This window comes from Curcuma longa, chromosome 12 (assembly GCF_044706935.1).
Source record: "Curcuma longa cultivar G26 ecotype Majalengka, Jawa Barat chromosome 12, ITB_CL_G26_1.1, whole genome shotgun sequence".
Classification (NCBI taxonomy): domain Eukaryota; kingdom Viridiplantae; phylum Streptophyta; class Magnoliopsida; order Zingiberales; family Zingiberaceae; genus Curcuma; species Curcuma longa.
Genome location: NC_133872.1, coordinates 10,719,806 through 10,738,622, shown reverse-complemented (window position 1 = coordinate 10,738,622; position 18,817 = coordinate 10,719,806). Strand labels below are relative to the sequence as shown.

The 18,817-nt window shown below is 40.9% G+C and overlaps 1 protein-coding gene and 1 non-coding gene across 2 annotated transcripts; one reads left to right on the top strand and one right to left on the bottom strand.

Moving 5' to 3' along the window:
• Positions 1-1,259: 1,259 nt before the first annotated feature.
• LOC141842886 (uncharacterized) lies at positions 1,260-12,305 on the top strand. The gene is given in 7 exon segments (XM_074730867.1): positions 1,260-1,731; positions 7,409-8,449; positions 8,598-9,437; positions 9,440-9,660; positions 9,768-10,595; positions 10,695-11,590; positions 11,726-12,305. Coding segments are annotated over 7 exon segments (4,878 nt in total).
• Positions 7,627-7,733, bottom strand: LOC141843719 (small nucleolar RNA R71). The gene has a single exon (XR_012603057.1). It is a non-coding gene; the product is annotated as a small nucleolar RNA R71 (small nucleolar RNA).
• Positions 12,306-18,817: the final 6,512 nt, after the last annotated feature.

Below are 18,817 nucleotides of genomic sequence, written 5' to 3'. Positions count from 1 at the left end.
AAAATTAATATTGATGTCCATATAGATTTAATTTAAAATTTATTTAGAAAATGGAATATGAGGAATAAGATGATGAGAAAAAATATATAATTTTTTTTAATTGATAAGAGTAATTGGTTAATTATAAAATTAATCATATGATATTTATAAACATACAACTATTTGTTGTATACAACGGTTTTAAAACCGTTGTTGTAGCACCAATATACAACGGTTTTAAATTGTTATTATAACTTTCAAAACCGTTGTTGAAAGCGCAAATAGACATCGGGTTTAAATTATTGTTATAGCTTCCAAAACCGTTGTTGAAACTGTAAATAGACAACGATTTTCAAACTGTTGTCATAGTCTTCAAAAACCGTTGTTGTAGGCGGACATAGACAACAGTTTTGAAACCGTTGTTGTATCCTCCAAAAATCGTTGTCGTAGTCTCCCATCAACTTCTCAAAGACATCGGTTTTTCTTAAAACCGTTGTAAAAAAGTAAAATGATAAAACCGATGTCTTTTGAGTGTTGTTAAAGATCGATTTTCTTGTAGTGTATGATGATAAAAGTATTAGAGTTTCATGATAGGATTAAGGATCTAAAGGGAACTCGAAGATGATTCAATCAACCTTAAGAACTTAGGGTCTTTGGTTGGGTCTAGGGTTCTTATGTGATCAACTATAAAATGGATAACTATGATTAAACTTGTTTAAGTTTCATGTAGTAAAAGTTTACAAGGCCTAAGGAAAAGAAACCTATAAGTTTTGCGTAACCCTAAGGAAAGGTTAGGGTTTAGGACAAACAAGGGTTTCATTGAAGGTTATCCGGGATATATGTTTATCTCATGCTAAGGATATGAAATGAAATAATGTTATGATATGACATGTTGCATGAGACGATGTCTGAATGTTCATCATGTTAAATGATGATGAAAGATGAAATGATAAAGGAACATTCATGACAAAAAGAAAATGAAAGCATGTACATTATTTTACTTTAATGGCTTGTACCGGAACCCGAGAGGGATCCAAGGGATGGGCACCTAATGAACGCCCCTAGGTCGAAAGACAGAAGACCTAGTAACCGAGTAGTCGAGATTTGCAACCTCGTATTACTTGGAATGGCGGGCAAATGAATGAATGAATGGGTACAAGCAGGGGACCCCAATGAACAATGATGATTATGTTTATCTATTATGATAATAAGTTTTCAAAAACACATTTTCATCATTTATATGCATACGATTTCAATGGTGCTATCAAGCTACTATCGGCATGGCACCTTATGAAGCCTTATATGGAAGGAAATGTAGATCTCCTATCTGTTGGTTCGAAGGTGGTGAAAAGAAGGAAATGGGAATCCAGACGGATTTCATAAATGACACCACCCAAGCGATACAGAATATCCGCCAACGGATAGAGACTGCTCAAAGCCGTCAGAAGAATTATGCTGATCAACGACGGAGGCCATTGGAATTCAATGTCGGAGATTTGGTTTTTCTCCGAGTAGCTCCTATGAAAGGGATCATGCGATTCGGAAAGAAAGGAAAGTTGAGTCCGCGATATGTGGGACCATACAAGATCCTGAATAGAGTTGGTAAGGTGGCTTATGAGCTCGAGCTACCTCCAGAAATGGCAGCTATTCATAATGTGTTCCATGTATCAATGCTAAAGAAATGTGTTCCGAACCCAGACAAGGTGATTGAGCCGCAAGCCGTTCAAATCCAGGAGGATCTAAGTTACGAAAGTAAACCCTTACGGATCCTGGATCGGGATGTCAAGAGACTAAGGAACAAGGAGGTACCTTTAGTCAAAGTTTTGTGGCAAAGTCAACAGTCTGAGGAAATTACATGGGAACGTGAAGATGATATGAAACGAAGATATCCGGAATTATTCTAAGTTCGAGGACGAACTTTTCAGAAGGTATGGAGGATTGTAATACCCGCAATTTTCCTTCAATAATTCCTTGATATTAATGAATGATAGCTTAAAGAAAATTTAGTAGAAATACTAAATGGGCCTTGATGTTAAATAGGCTTTTACCTTTGATGGGCCATTAGTAGGATTTTTCCTAATGGGCTTTATGGTTTAAATGTTTTTCATAATGGGCTTCTCTTATATGGGCTAGCTAATGATAAAAAGGAATGAAATTGGGCCTTAAGGAATGGATAAGTTAAATGGGCTTATCTCATGTGGGCTTTGCAAAAATAAAAAGAAAAAGAATGGAGGAACCAAGGATTGATCCTTGGACCTCAAGGAAATGGCAAGCCTAGTAGAAGCATGGGATAACCACAATGGGCTAGCAAGTTTTTCTTGTGAAAATGATAGGGGACATGCTACTTAAGGTTAAGGGTACATGAAGGGGCATAAGAACAAGTGAAGAGGCACTTTGCTTGCCTTTACTTCATGATTAAAGGACTTTAATGGAGGAGTTTCAAGGTGAATTGTAACTCCCTTCTCCACTAATCCTTTTTAAGCCTTCCTCACCGAAATTCCTTTTCCTTTCCTCCATTTCTCTCACCGAAACCACTCTCTTCTCCCTCTCTTCTTCTTGTGGCCGAGAGCTCCCTTGGGAGTTATCTTCATCAACAAAGCTAAGGAAGAGGAGCAAGGGAAAGGGTTTGCTTAGGGAACTAAGGAGATCACAAGGAAGGGTTAAGGGCTTCACAAGGGCTTCATCTTCTCTTCTCTTTAGGGTATAAACTTCTCTAAAGGTCTAGGTAAGACTCCCCTCACCTTGCAACATAATAGCTATGATGAAGTTTTCCATGAATTCTAAATGTTTTATGTGTTGTTGTTGATAAGAGCATGAAAAATCTTTCTTAAAGTTTCGGCCATGATGTTGATGTTAGGGTTTTAAAAGCATGTTTTTGAATAAGTTATGTTCTATATGATTCATGAGGATGTTTAAGTAAAACTTGGTTGTTTTTCATGTGGTTAAAGTTTAGGGTTTCATGTTGTAAACTTTCAAAGTTTCGGCCATGATATGTTAGGGTTTCAAAGTTTTGTTTTTGAGCATGCTATGGTTTCAAAAGATACATGATAATGTTTTATATGGGTTAGTTTTTCCATGTGGATAAAACTAGGGTTTCATGCTATATAGGGTTTCGGCCATGCAAGGAACTTTAGGGTTTTTAAGTTATGTTTTTAACCTAATAATGATTGAATATGCTAGGAGATGTTTTAACATGTTTTAGGATTCATTTGATGGGATCTACTTCATGTTATTTGTTTTAAAGGTTTCGGCCAAGGCATGTGTAAAAGAGTTAGGTTAGGTTTCAAACTTAACTATGGTTGCAAATGCTATGTAATGAATTCCTAACATGGTTTAAGGTCTCATGTGGTTAGATCTAAAACAAATCAATAGGTTCATGGCAACTAGGGTTTCGGCCAACCATGAAACAAGGAATCTAAGTGATGTTCTAAACCTAATAAATGGTTTCAAAGGTTAGATGAACTTTAACAAGACATAGGGTATCATGTGGTTAAGCCTAACCTAGGGTTTCAAGCCCATGAGGTTTCGGCCAAGCCTTGTAGGGAGCTCAAGTGATGTTTTAAATCTAGCTAATGGTTTAAATATCACTTGATGTTCTCCTATGATGATATAATGGATTAGGGTTTCATGATAGGTTGAGAATCTAAAGGGGACTCTAAGATGATTCGGCCAACCTTAAGAAATTAGGGTTTTGGTTGGGTCTAGGGTTTCGTATATGATCAACCATGAAATGGATAACTATGATTAAACTTGTTTAAGTTTCATGTAGTAAGAATTTACAAGACCCTAAGGAAAGGAAACCTATAAGTTTTGCTTAACCCTAAGGAAAGGTTAGGGTTTAGGTCAAATAAGGGTTTCAATAATGTTATCCATGATATATGTTTATCTCATGCCAATGTTATGAAATGAGATCATGTTATGTTATATCATGCTGCATGAAATGATGTCTGAATGTTCACCATGTTAAATGGATGATGAAATGATAAGGAACATTCATGATGAAAAGGAAATGAAAGCATGTACATTAATTTACTTTAATGAAAGGCTTGTACCGGATTCTGAAAGGGATCCAAGGGATGGGCACCTAAGAACGCCCCTAGGTCGAAAGACAGAAGACCTAGTTACCAAGTAGTCGAGACTAGCTATCTCGTACTTACTTGAAGGAATGGCGCGCAAAGAATGAATGGGTACAAGCCGGGGACCCCAAATAATGATGATGATGATTATGTTTATCTATTATGATAATAAGTTTTCAAAGGCATTTTCATCATTTTATATGCATATGATTTCAATGTTAAGGTGAAGGAATGTTTATGTGCTTTATGCATGATAATGTGCTTTTATGCTTATGTGTTTATCATATGATGTAAATGTTATGCTTGAAGTGACGATTGGTTTTTGGTGAGTAGGAAAGGAGCTTACTAAGCCTCGTGCTTATAGTTTTCTTTCTTATGTTGCAGAGCCAATTAGAAATCACTAAGCAATGGGAGGCAGCAGGACAAGGCTGACAATGATGTGTGTGGTAGTGACGTGACAGATGGTCCTGGCAATATGAAATTTTAATACTTGCATGTTGAATGTTTGCATACTTACCAAGTAGTACGAGGTAGCTAATCTCGACTACACGGTAACTAGGTCTTCACCAAATGTCCTTCGACCTAGGGGCGTTTGGCTGCCTTAGGGTGCCCTTCCCTTTGGATTCCTTTTCAGGATCGGGTACAAGCCCTTTCTTTTCAAAGTAAAACATAATGATGCACATGCCCTTTCTTTCATATCATGAATGTTCCTTTCTTTCTTTTCATAACATACGAACATTCATGCATTCTTTCTTTTCATTCATACGGCATGTAACATCATAGCTTAACCCCCATTCATTAGGGTTAGCCCTTCATGCATTATTTCATTCTTATGCATTCCCTAGCTAAGGTTGAACATCATAGTTGAGAATAAACTCAACTCTTTAATGGTTATCTTACGTGGCCGAACCCTTTCTTACTTAGGCAAAGCCTAACTTATGGTTTTAGCCACATAACCATTATGGTTCTTTTCTTACAACCTTAGCTAGGTTCAAGCAATGGTTTAGACCCTATGGCCGAACCCTCTAGGGTTATGGAAACATGGTTTAAACTTCTTCCATGAAACCCTAAACAAGGTAAAACCACCACTTGTCCTTGGTCCCTTTCTTTCCTTGGTTTAAGCACCATTTGATGCTCTTCTTTACCCTCATGGCCGAAACCAAAAAGGGAGTTTACCAAGGCTTTAGGTTGAACCAAAACCTATAACTCTTTTATACCTTCTTAACTCATCTATCAAGCCATTGTTAGGGTATAGTTTTAACATCTAAAACCCTAGAATCTTACTTGGCCGAAACCTCAAGATGAGGTTCTAACCTTGGTTAACTTCACCCTTCATCATGTTGTTCATTAACTCATGTCTTAAACCATTGTAGGGTTATTAAACCATCATCTAATCCCCTTAACCCTTCATGGCCGAAACCCTCATGGGGGTAATAACCTTGGTTAACCTCATAACTCACCATGATGTCCTTTAGGTCATGTTCACACCATGGTTGGGCTATGAAACTGATGTATTGAGAACATGTGCGTTCATCAGCATTATTTAGCATTGATTTGGCCACATTTCATGAGCATAACATAGGATATTGCACTCTATTTGGCGGTTTATGCTTTTGCCTCTTTAATTATTCTGTTTTCCTTGGATACATGTCTTTGTGTGGTGTTTTGTCTTGTCAGGTAAACAGCGTGGCCGTACCGACGAAGTGGAGCTGCTCAGACCTGCTTGCCCCCAGAGCTCAACACGGCCAGGCCGTGCTGTTTAGCACGGCCGTGTTGTTTTCTGTGAAGATGATGCTGTGTGACGCCCAGAGATGTGATGTTGCACGGCCGTGTCGACTGACACGGCCTGACCGTGCCAGAGTTTAGCACGCCCAGCCCGTGTCGACTGACACGGGCGTGTCGGAACCACGCAAGTATAAAAGGGCTGCGAAAGAACACCTAAAGGGGGGGGCTGGCGGCTGGAATAGGGTTTGGAAGGAGGAGGCGTTGGAGAGGAGCATCTGGACGCATCAGAAACGTTTGCATTGAAGATTTGGATTGGTAACATCTTGTATTTGATGCTTGGATGCTTAATTTGGATTTTCATGTCGTGCTGTGAACTTTTGTTTATGGAGTAGTTTACTTAATCTCGAGATTTGGGGAGTACCCTTTTGATGATTGATTTTGATTGATATCTTGCCTTCTTTCATTAATCCGATCTGGTGTTGACGTGGTTTCAGCGAAAAGTCTTGTTTATCTTAGGAAGTTAGGGGATGTACGTAACTGTGAACCCTATTTCCGGAACTCTGAATATCATCTAGGATTGTTCCTTCGAGAAGTAGTGACAAGTATTCTAGGGAGGTTTGCGGGATTCGTGTGACAGGGATCCTTAGCTGATTATGACCACCTGTGTTACTTGTTATGAAGGAGGGAATTCGGTCCTAAGAGAAATTCTCATGAACAATCCCTGTACCTAATGGAGCTTGCCCAATTCGATTGTACTCTGAAGCGGCAGTAAGACTAGGGAGGTTTGCGGAGGTCACGTGACAGGTCCTCTTAGCTGATTATGATCACCTACGCTCGAATGCCAACGAAGGTAGAATTGCTTTAGGTAAGTACAACTGAGGAAGATCCTGAAAGGGGCCCTCAATTGAGTATAGGATAAACATGGGGAATCCGTCAAAACATCAGTAAGGGTTAATGGAGAGGGTAGGCTTATCTTCTGATTGATCGTTGAAGTGGGGAAACCATTATCTCGAGATTTCTTCCAATTCCAATCTAGCCAACCTTACTTCTCGTCAGCTCACGTAGCAAATTCTCTCATTTGATCGACCTACTTCGTCTAGATAACTAAACATCACACATCGTCTGGTGATTAAACAAATCCCTGTGGATCGATATTATTACTTGACGACATCCGTGCGCTTGCGGAAATTAGACATCAAGTTTTTGGCGCCGTTGCCGGGGATTTAGTCTTAACATTGGATTGATTGTGATTCAGTTAATCTAGGCCCTTTATTTCCTTTGTTTTAGTCATAACTTCATTTCTGATATTATTTTCTATTTGGAAGAAATTTTGTTTTTGTTGTCATATGCACAGATCTGTAGGGGACCTTCTGGAATTAGATCCTGAAATTGAAAGAACATTTCTTGCCAGAAGGCGACTGCAAATCCAGCGACAACACGAAGCAAACGCAACCCCAATCATGACTGATCAGGGGGAGAACAAACCGTTAAAGGAATATGCAGCGCCAAGCACAAGGGGGTTGAGGTCCGGCATCCGGAGACCCCCAATCGAGGCAAACAATTTTGAATTAAAGCCGGCGCTGCTATCAATGGTGAAACACAACATCAGTTTGGGGGATTACCCACAGAAGACCCTAACTTGCATCTGGAAGTCTTCCTAGAATTTTGCGAGACTTTGAAACTCAACGGGGCTTCCTCTGATGCAATCAGGCTGCGGTTATTTCCCTTTTCGCTGCGAGATAAAGCTAGAGTGTGGTTATACAATCTACCGCCGGACTGCATATCTACATGGGAGCAGCTTGAACAGAAATTTCTTGATAAATATTTCCCTCCCAGCAAAACAGCCGACCTTCGTCACCAAATTACGGACTTCACACAAAAAGACGGAGAGTCACTCTTCGAAGCCTGGGATAGATTCAAGGGACTGCTTCAGCAATGCCCTCATCACGGGCTAGAAAAATGGCTCATTGTTCATACTTTTTACAATGGAAGCTCATACCCCACTAAGGTCTCTCTTGATTCCGCTGCAGGAGGAGCTCTGATGAATAAGACCTTGGATGAGGCGTTTGATATCATTGAAAATGTGGCAATGAACTCTCATCAATGGGCTTCTGATCGAGGTAATTCAGCCAAGACACCAGGTAAGTACGAGGTAAGTGCGATGGACCTTCTAGCCGCTAAGGTAGATGCTTTGACTCGAAGGCTAGATCATTTTAATGTCTCTGCTGTGAACGCAACTAATATTTCTTGTGAGATTTGTGGTGTTACAGGACACTTAGCCTCAAATTGTCAGATATTATGTGCTCCACCTTCGGGAACACAGCTTGAGCAAGTGGATGCTCTAAATAACTTTAACCAGCGACCACCTGGAGGTCAAAACAACAATCCTTACTCTGGAACGTATAACCCAGGATGGAGGAACCATCCGAATTTCTCATACAGAAATAATCAGAACTCCGCCGGGCAAAATAGTTTTGGAGCCCCTCCAGGATTTCAACCGGCCCAGACATCTCCTCCAGGATTTCAACAGGCCCAGCCATCTAAATTGGAGACGATGATGGAGAATTTCATTGAATGTCAGGGGAAGATGAACGAAAGCTTCAGAAAGCACATTGATGAGTCTAACAAACAGCATCAGAATCAAGCAGAGGTGACCAAACTGTTAGCCAGTAAAGTTGACAACCTGACAAATCATACTAAGATGTTGGAAAATCAAATCTCTCAACTCACGAGTTCGAGTTCAAGGACTCCAGGGAGATTTCCAGGAAATCCGGAAGTCAATCCAGCTGAACATTGCAACGCAATAACTTTGAGAAGCGGAAGAACTATTCGAGGAAATCCAAGGGATCAAGAATTTGATCACAGAGCTCAGCACACCCAGACCGTGTCAACCAACACGGGCGTGTCGAGCTCCTGGAAATCAAACAGCCGAAGCTGAGTCAAGCCACAGAGAACAACACGGGCAGACCGTGTCATCCAACACGGGCGTGTCGGGACCTGGAGATCAACCAGCTGAAGCCGAGTCGATCCACAGAGATCAACACGGTCAGACCGTGTTGACCGACACGGCCGTGCCAGTCACTGATAAGCCAGAACTTGAAAATTTGGAGGAAGGCAACAGAAACACAGATCCCGATCACACGATACGGACTTATAAACCTCCAATACCTTTCCCACAGAGGCTAGTCAAGGCAAGGTTGGATGAACAGTTCGGCAAATTTCTCGAGGTAATCAAAAAGCTCTACATTAATATACCTTTCACGGAAGCATTGCAGCAAATGCCGACGTATTCCAAGTTTCTCAAGGATATATTGACCAACAAAAGGAAAATAGAAGAACCAGTGACAGTAGCATTGTCAGAGGAGTGCAGCGATTTGATCAAGAATCGGGTACCTCCTAAACTTAATGACCCAGGTAGTTTTTCTATTCCATGCACCATTGGTGGGTCAATTTTTGAAAAAGCTTTCTGTGACCTGGGTGCAAGTGTAAATCTTATCCCTCTTTCTGTATGCAAAAAGTTAGATTTGGGAAAAATTAAGCTGACAACTATGGCTTTGCAGTTAGCTGACCGTTCTATCAGGTACCCATTAGGAGTCCTAGAAGATGTGCCGGTGAAGGTGGGAAATTTTATTATTCCGGCAGATTTCGTTGTTTTGAAATGGATGAAGACTCCTGTATACCACTCATTCTTGGGAGGCCCTTCCTAGCTACTGCAGGGGCACTGATAGACGTTAAAAATCACAGACTTTCCCTTGTTTTTGGGGGCGAGAAAATTGAATTTGATCTGTCTAAGGCCATAAAGAAACCTTCTGACTTTGATATTTGCTGCAGGATTGATGGCTTTGAACCATTTGAGCCAGAGGAAGCACACCAACTCGGGGTATTGATGAAGATGAGGTATATGACACCGAAGAAGATCTAGACCAACAGTGTACGGACTCGGACGAGAGGTTGACCTCTGAAGGTGTCTCCCAACTGAGCACACAGTGGTTGGAAGAACGGGACGAGGTACCACAAGTAGAACTTAAGCCCCTACCTTCAACTCTCAGGTATGAATTTCTGGGTGAGAATTCTACCTATCCTGTAATTATCAATGCAAATCTTGATGATGAAGAAACTGAAAAACTGCTCAAGGTCTTGAAATCGCATAAAAGAGTCATTGGCTACAAGATCGATGATATAAAGGGGATTAGTCCAGCTTTGTGTAGGCACAGAATCTTACTTGAACAGAACTATAAACCCTCGATTGAGCATCAGAGGCGGCTTAACCCCCACATGAAAGAGGTTGTAAAAAAGGAAGTTTTGAAGTTGCTAGATGCAGGAATCATCTATCCCATATCTGACAGTGAGTGGGTAAGCCCTGTCCATGTAGTACCAAAAAAGGGAGGAGTGACCGTGATTAAAAACTCTTTGAATGTATTGATACCCGCTAAAACTGTCACGGGATGGCGAATGTGCATAGACTACAGAAAACTGAACAAGGAGACTAGGAAGGATCATTTTCCAATTCCTTTCATCGACCAAATGCTAGACCGGTTAGCCGAGCACTCGCACTTTTGCTACCTGGACGGATATTCAGGGTTTTATCAGATTCCCGTCCACCCTAATGACCAAGAAAAAACAACGTTTACTTGCCCTTATGGTACCTTCGCTTTTAGGAGGATGCCTTTTGGATTGTGTAATGCACCGGCTACTTTTCAACGATGTATGACTGCAATTTTTTCTGACATGATTGAAAACATAATGGAAGTCTTCATGGACGATTTTTCTGTATATGGCACTAATTTTGACACTTGTTTAGCTAATCTGGTTAAAGTGTTACAGAGGTGCGAAGAAACAAGTTTGATGCTTAATTGGGAAAAGTGCCACTTCATGGTAAGGGAAGGTATAGTGCTTGGTCATTTAATTTCGCAGCGTGGTATTGAAGTGGACCCAGCGAAAGTCGAAGTTATCAAGACATTGCCTCCTCCGATGAACGTCAAGGGAGTGCGTAGCTTCTTGGGGCACGCGGGCTTCTACCGTCGGTTCATCAAGGATTTTTCTAAAATTTCAAAACCCCTTACTAACTTGCTTGCCAAAGATACTGAATTCTGCTTTGATGAGTCTTGTATGGATGCATTTTGCAGGTTAAAGGAAGCATTGACAACAGCCCCGATCATACAAGCACCGGACTGGAATTTACCATTTGAAGTTATGTGTGATGCTAGCGATTCTGCTGTGGGAGCTGTTCTAGGACAAAGAAAAGACCGCAAAGTGTATGCAATTTATTATGCTAGCAAAACATTGGATGAAGCCCAGTTGAACTATGCTACCACGGAGAAGGAGCTTTTAGCCATAGTTTTTGCATTTGACAAGTTCCGATCCTATCTCATTGGCTCCAAGGTTACAGTTTACACTGATCATGCGGCTATCAGATACTTGCTGAGCAAAAAGGAGTCCAAACCACGACTTATTCGATGGATACTCTTATTACAAGAGTTTGACATGGAAATCAAGGACAAACGTGGTACTGAGAATGTTGTCGCTGATCATCTTTCAAGACTTCATTCAGGCATCCCTACAAAGAGCAAAGATGAGTTGGAAATAAACGAATTCTTCCCAGATGAGCATCTGTTAGCAATCAAACATACTGATGCACCATGGTATGCTGATTTTGCTAATTACTTAGCCTGTGGTATAGTGCCCCCTCACCTAAGTTATCACCAGAGAAAGAAGTTCTTCGCTGATTTGAAGTTTTATGTATGGGATGAACCTTTCCTCTTCAGAAAAGGCGCAGACTTGGTTTACCGACGTTGTGTAACAGAGGAAGAAGCTGGGGATATACTTAGGCATTGTCATTCTTCTGCATATGGAGGGCATCCTAGCGCAGACAAAACGGTTGCTAAGGTTCTGCAAGCAGGTTTTTATTGGCCTCATATCTTCAGAGACGCGAGGAATTATGTGATGACATGTGATCGCTGCCAAAGAACAGGGAATATATCAAGAAGGAACGAGATGCCTCAGAATGTCATCTTAGAGGTTGAGCTCTTCGACGTTTGGGGGATCGACTTCATGGGACCTTTTCCACCGTCATATAACAATTCATATATATTAGTAGCGGTGGACTACGTTTCTAAATGGGTCGAAGCTATCCCCTCACCCTCCAGCGATGCTAAAACAGTCATCAAGCTTTTCAAGCATATCATATTTCCCAGATTTGGTATTCCAAGAGCGGTGATTAGTGATGGGGGTTCACATTTTATTGAGAGGCAGTTTGAAGCTCTTCTTCGGAAGTATGGAGTGACCCACAAGGTAGCTTCGCCGTATCACCCGCAAACGAATGGGCAAGCAGAGATTTCAAACAGAGAGATTAAGGTTATCTTGGAAAAAACAGTGTCAAGATCAAGATCAAGAAAGGATTGGTCATTGAAGCTTGACGATGCTTTGTGGGCATACCGAACTGCATTCAAAACTCCTATTGGTATGACTCCGTTTCGACTAGTCTACGGCAAAGCCATGCCATCTTCCAGTCGAGTTGGAGCATAAAGCTTTTTGGGCTATTCAGTTACTGAATTTCTGAATTTCGATTTGAAGAAGGCAAGAGAAGAGAAAACTCAACTGAATGAGCTTGAAAAGAAACATGAAGTCGTAAAGAAAAGAACAAACGACCGGCATATCATGCGCAGAGAATTTCATGAAGGCGAGTTGGTACTACTGTTTAACTCACAAACTTTTCCCTGGGAAGCTTAAATCGAGATGGTCAGGACCTTTCCGAATTCAGAAGGTCTACCCATACGGAGCCGTTGATATTTCAGACGAATCATCAGGGAACAGAAAAAAAAATATACAAACATACATAAGGGGTCGAGCTCGAGACCTAAAAATTTTATGAGTTGTTAAATCACAAAGGTTTTCTTCTTTATTTTTGCAGAGTTTCTTTACAGGATGTTCAGCACGGGCTGACCGTGTTGGTCAACACGGCCATGTTGTCGTGAGTTAACACGGGCTGACCGTGTCATCCAACACGGAAACACTTTCAAGAGGGAGGACACCAAGCGTGCCGCGATACCCCTTTAAAGCACGCAACGAAGGTAACGACAATCCCCTTGGTATAATCTTTAGAGACCATGCCTTGGAAACTCTAGGGATTAAGGACGATGTTCATTAGGTTACTGGGGTGCTAATAAGTCTGTCTGCTTTGCAAAATCCGTTTTTAGGTACATCCATAGAACGATGTCGAAGACGATCTTTGTCGAGGAGAAAGTGATGGAGTAGTTAGGCTGAACTTATGTTTTTGTGGGCGATGCTGAATTCTGTTAATCTTGATACGGGTGCCCATATTTAGTGAAAATGGGAAATAGTGCATCGGGAGATATAGTACCAGGTGGTCTGATCACACATCTTGCTCTAGCTCTAGGATATGATTTGACGGGATTGAATGTTTTGGAAGGATCACCTACCACCATTGAGTATTCCTTTGAGCTTTTGGTGAGTCTTCTGCAGGTACCTCCACTTGGGATTTTACAGATTTCCGCTCCTCCATTACTGCTATCCAAGATGACCTTGCTACCTTACCAACGATCAGAGCAATGGATGACAACGTTTAGCACTTTTTCCCCGGAGAGATAACAACCCTCCTCGGTGATGTACTTCAAACCTTTCTCCCTTACTCCACTTGTGCATAAGGTTCTTTCCTTTGCAGTCTTCGCATTTTATTTCTGTCAGTAGTTAGCATCTTATCGTCAGCAGTTGTTTCGTTGGTAGTTGGCTTTTTGATATGTGGTGTAGCTGAATGCTTCCTGGAGTTAGATCCCTGGTTCATGATGACTAGTAGTGAGCTTAGTCCACAGTTCACCGGTGTTAGTTTAATTTTTTTTAATTCACACCATGCTTGCCTTAGATTGCTGATGTTTCTTGTCATAGTCATGCCTCATTGAACAGTACAAAATCTTCCCTCCAAGGTGACCTCTTGACCATATTTTGGTTACTGGATAAACTCGGATCATGGAAGCTCACTTGGAAAAATCAAGATCCCGAAAAAAAAAAATTACAATTAAACAACAGTGTCGTGAGTGGAAACTTTCCCCTTTGAGACCGAGTTAGGTTACTGGGGAAATATCTGTAGAGTATTCCTCATGTGGACCGTGCAAAGCACTTTCAAGAGGGAGGAACCAAGCGTAAGGCAGGTAAGTGCCGCACGCTGGAGGGGGATGAGTATGTTAGATGATATTTTGACTGTGGATATCGATGCATGATAGGGCTATACTACTGGATTTGTGAATTCCAATTAAACAACATGGGAGTTTTCTTGTGAATGTAGCTCATGATTGATCTTATGATCAGGCGATATTGAAAGGAACACGACTTTCATGCTACACCTATTATGTCTTCTTGCTGATTTTGTTTTGCTTTGCTTGGGGACAAGCAAAAGTCTAAGTGTGGGGGTGTGATGTATTGAGAACATGTGCGTTCATCAGCATGATTTAACATTGATTTGACCACATTTCATGAGCATAACATAGGATATTGCACTCTATTTGGCGGTTTATGCTTTTGCCTCTTTAATTATTCTGTTTTCCTTGGATACATGTCTTTGTGTGGTGTTTTGTCTTGTCAGGTAAACAGCGTGGCCGTACCGACGAAGTGGAGCTGCTCAGACCTGTTTGCCCAGAGCTCAACACGGCCAGACCGTGCTGTTTAGCACGGCCGTGTTGTTTTCTGTGAAGATGTCCGAAGTGACGCTGTGTGATGTTGTCCCAGTGGTTGACACGGCCTGACCGTGCCAACTGGCACGGCCGTGTCGACTGCACGCCCAGTTCGGATGGGTATAAAAGGGGCTGCGAAAGAACACCTGCGAAAGAAAACCCAAAGGGGGGGCTGGCGGCTGGAATAGGGTTTGGAAGGCTTGAGGCGTTGGAGAGGAGCATCTGGACACATCAGGGACGTTTGCATTGAAGATTTGGATTGGTATCATCTTGTATTTGATGCTTGGATGCTTAATTTGGATTTTCATGTCGTGCTGTGAACTTTTGTTTATGGAGTAGTTTACTTAATCTCGAGATTTGGGGAGTACCCTTTTGATGATTGATTTTGATTGATATCTTGCCTCCTTTCATTAATCCGATCTGGTGTTGACGTGATTTCAGCGAAAAGTCTCGTTTATCTTAGGAAGTTAGGGGATGTACGTAACTGTGAACCCTACTTCCGGAACTCTGAACATCATCTAGGATTGTTCCTTCGAGAAGTAGTGACAAGATATTCTAGGGAGGTTTGCGGGATTCGTGTGACGGGATCCTTAGCTGATTATGACCACCTGTGTTACTTGTTATGAAGGAGGGAATTCGGTCCTAAGAGAAATTCTCATGAACAATCCCTGTACCTAATGGAGCTTGCCCAATTCGATTGTACTCTGAAGCGGCAGTAAGACTAGGGAGGTTTGCGGAGGTCACGTGACAGGTCCTCTTAGCTGATTATGATCACCTACGCTCGAATGCCAACGAAGGTAGAATTGCTTTAGGTAAGTACAATTGAGGAAGATCCTGAAAGGGGCCCTCAATTGAGTATAGGATAAACATGGGGAATCCGTCAAAACATCAGTAAGGGTTAATGGAGAGGGGTAGGCTTATCTTTTGATTGATCGTTGAAGTGGGGAAACCATTATCTCGAGATTTCTTCCAATTCCAATCTAGCCAACCTTACTTCTCGTCAGCTCACGTAGAAAATTCTCTCATTTGATCGACCTACTTCGTCTAGATAACTAAACATCACACATCGTCTGGTGATTAAACAAATCCCTGTGGATCGATATTATTACTTGACGACATCCGTGCGCTTGCGGAAATTAGACATCATGTTCATTTCATAGTCATTAGCACCTACCAGGCTAATCAGTAAGTGTAGGTATAGGTCATAATGATCTCAAGTATCATAAGGAAAGAACTATAACAATAATAATCACAAATGTCATATCCAGAGTAGAAGCACAGTCAAGAATATTAATCCACAGTCAACGGAAGTAAGGTCAAGCAAGAGATAATCATGAGCACAACTAAAGTATCCAGATAGTAAGGAACAAGAGTACGATAAGGCATATAATCAACAATAATAGAAAGTAACATGCACTGGGAAAGAAATGAACCTGTGTTGACCAAACACGGGGATTACCCACCTGAATGACGAATCATCGCAATAAAAAATCTCCCCATACCAATCAAGATCCTGCAAAATAAAGCATCCTCTAAATATTTTAGTCTTAGTAAATTTTCAACAAAGTGAACCCCCATTTAAACTCCAATTAACTCTAGTTAGCCTAAACCGGATCCACTAAGATCAACCTAAGTCAATCTAACAGATCCAAGGTTTAGCACTAACTTACCCAATTAAATCCATTCAACATAACTCGATTAATTTAAGATAACCTCTTTCCCAATTAACCTCAATTAACCTAACTCAATAATTAACTCATCATTTCTAATTAACTTAATTATCCCTTTATTTATTCACCTAATTAAATTAAATCTCCTTATTAATTACACATGAACCCTAATTAATTAACTCTTAATTAATTAAATCAACATCATAACCTAATCAATTCTGATCCATACTCAAATGGGTTTTCAAATAGAACTCTAATAAAAGGTACTTAATAGAAAATAAATCTTGACTCATGTAAATCCTTCAAAATTCTATAATTTCCAATACCCCCTTAACTCCAATCGGAGTTAACTAATCTAATCGCCTTATTTTTCTTCTAAGCAAATCCATGAGCTTATGTAAACTCAATGGTTAGTTTTACTGTTTTCATTCAACCCTAATACTAACAATCAAACTAGAATCCACCAGAAGCTTACCTCAGATGGGATGATGATAACCTAGCAACTCAAATTCCATCAGTTGAACTTCAATAGCTTCACCTACACGACTCTCAGATCTGATCAAACCCCTAATCATGCCCAAACTCTTCTTCATCAACGGTGGATGGCGAAGGTGCAGTGATGGAGGGCGCAGTAGGGTCTGGCACCGAAGGGCAGAGGAGGGCGACGGCGGTGTCTTGTGTCGCGGCGAAGAGGAGGAGAAGAGAATGAGGCTTCGGCACCGGTGGGGGATGCGGCGTGGCGTCGGCTTTGGCTGGTGCGGGAGGCGGCAGTCTTCCTTGAGCTTTGGCATCAGCGCTGTGTGGCAACCCTCTTCTCTGTGCATCAGTCGACGGGGCGGCAGAAGGGGACCATCTGCTCCAAGCGGCGTCGGACAGAGGCGCGGCGGACAGAGGTGCAAAACAGGGCGGTGACGAGGCGCTACAGGCGGCTGGGCTCTCAGCTCCGGGGAGCAACTTCGGCGGAGGGTGCACAGCGCGGAAGAGAAGAGGAGAAAGCTTCGACCGGGCGGCGTTGGCTTGCTCCGTCGGCTGCGAAGGAGGAAGGAGAGGAGGGGAAGCGGCGCGGTGGGGAGGAAAAGAAGATCGCTGAGGAGTCACAGTAACTCCTACCGGTTAAACCCAAATAGGCACCCTTAAACCAAGTTTATTGGGCTAAACCCAAATAAAAACCTAGAATTTATTAAGACGATTGAACCGATTACTGTAGTAAATCAGGTTCAACTTTGGTTCGCTTGGTTCACTAACCAAACGACCTCTAATTTGATCCAAACAAGTTTTGTTGGATTCATCTTTCCAAGACGAATCTTTCCGTCTAGTTTATTTTATTAAAACGTTTTTTGGTACAAACCAAACCAATTTGGTTCGATTTGGTTCAATCGTGGTTCGTTTGGTTCACTAACCAAACGATCTCCGATTTGGCCTAAACTAATTTCGTTTGATTCATCTTCGCGAGACGAATCTTCCCATACCATTTATTTAAAATAATCTTAACCTAATTCTAGGTCCAATCTAGTTAACCTAAATGGTTTGCCTAATTTAGATTTCAACCCACTTAAATTCAAACTAACTACGGCACGGTCTTTAATTTGTTAGTTCTAACCCTAAAATTTTTTAGGATATTACAGTATTAGCCTACCAACTCATTTGATTCCTACCTCACGGTCTTACCTTCTGGCAATGGGATAAGATTCCATATGCCATTGTCCTTGATGGACTTTCATTTCTTCATTCGTGGAATCAATCCACTTATGAGAGTTAGAACTTTCCATACATTGATAGAAGTTGATTGGATCATCTTTCATCACTCTAATGTCATCCTTATGTTCTTGAAAAAAATACACTGTAATCATCCAACACTGCACTTGTCCTTAGTCTAATGGATCTCCTTAATGGCATCGACTCTTGAGGTGATCGAGTTTGTTCTTCTGAAATAGTTTCTTAAATAGGAGGTTCTTTAACATTGTCTTGATCTATTATGTCTTGGACATGATCAAGAATAAAATCTTGACTAAGTTGAATACTATCTTTGGGAATATCAATATATTCTTCCTGAATTTTTCAAATGGATGGAAATTGCCATGCTTATTGATTAATGTAAGATTGAATTCATAAATGTTGGTCTTTAGATGGTCTTAGTTATTTATCTTTTATGATCTTCTAAGTATTGCTAGAGAAATTAGGGACATGTATTTTATTTGATTTTGAATTTTCTTTGCTTGTCCGGGACTCAAGTTGAAATATTTGAGAAAGAGAATTCTCTCTCGAAAGGTCAAGTGGAGGAACTCAATGACACATTAGAAATGTTCACATCGGGCTTCAAGTATTTAGACATGATACTTAGGACTCAATGAGCTATGTATAAAATTAAGATACAGACTTGGATTCAAAGCTAAGACTTGATATAGATCCTATATGCCTTAAGTTAATCGACATCCCAGAAAACAAATTCAAGCATGAGTCCCAATATCATTATTAATCAACAAAGTTGGACTTAACAAATATTGGATCCCCAATTGATATTTACATATGAACATGCATTAATATTTAGTAATTTTTTGATTTATGTATTGTATTGATATTTGTGTTGGTCCCTGATCTAGATGTGTAGATGAAATGGAATCTAAGTGGATGGTCAAGATCAACTAGATCCAAATTAATGGTCAGAATGGTTGGAATAGATTGA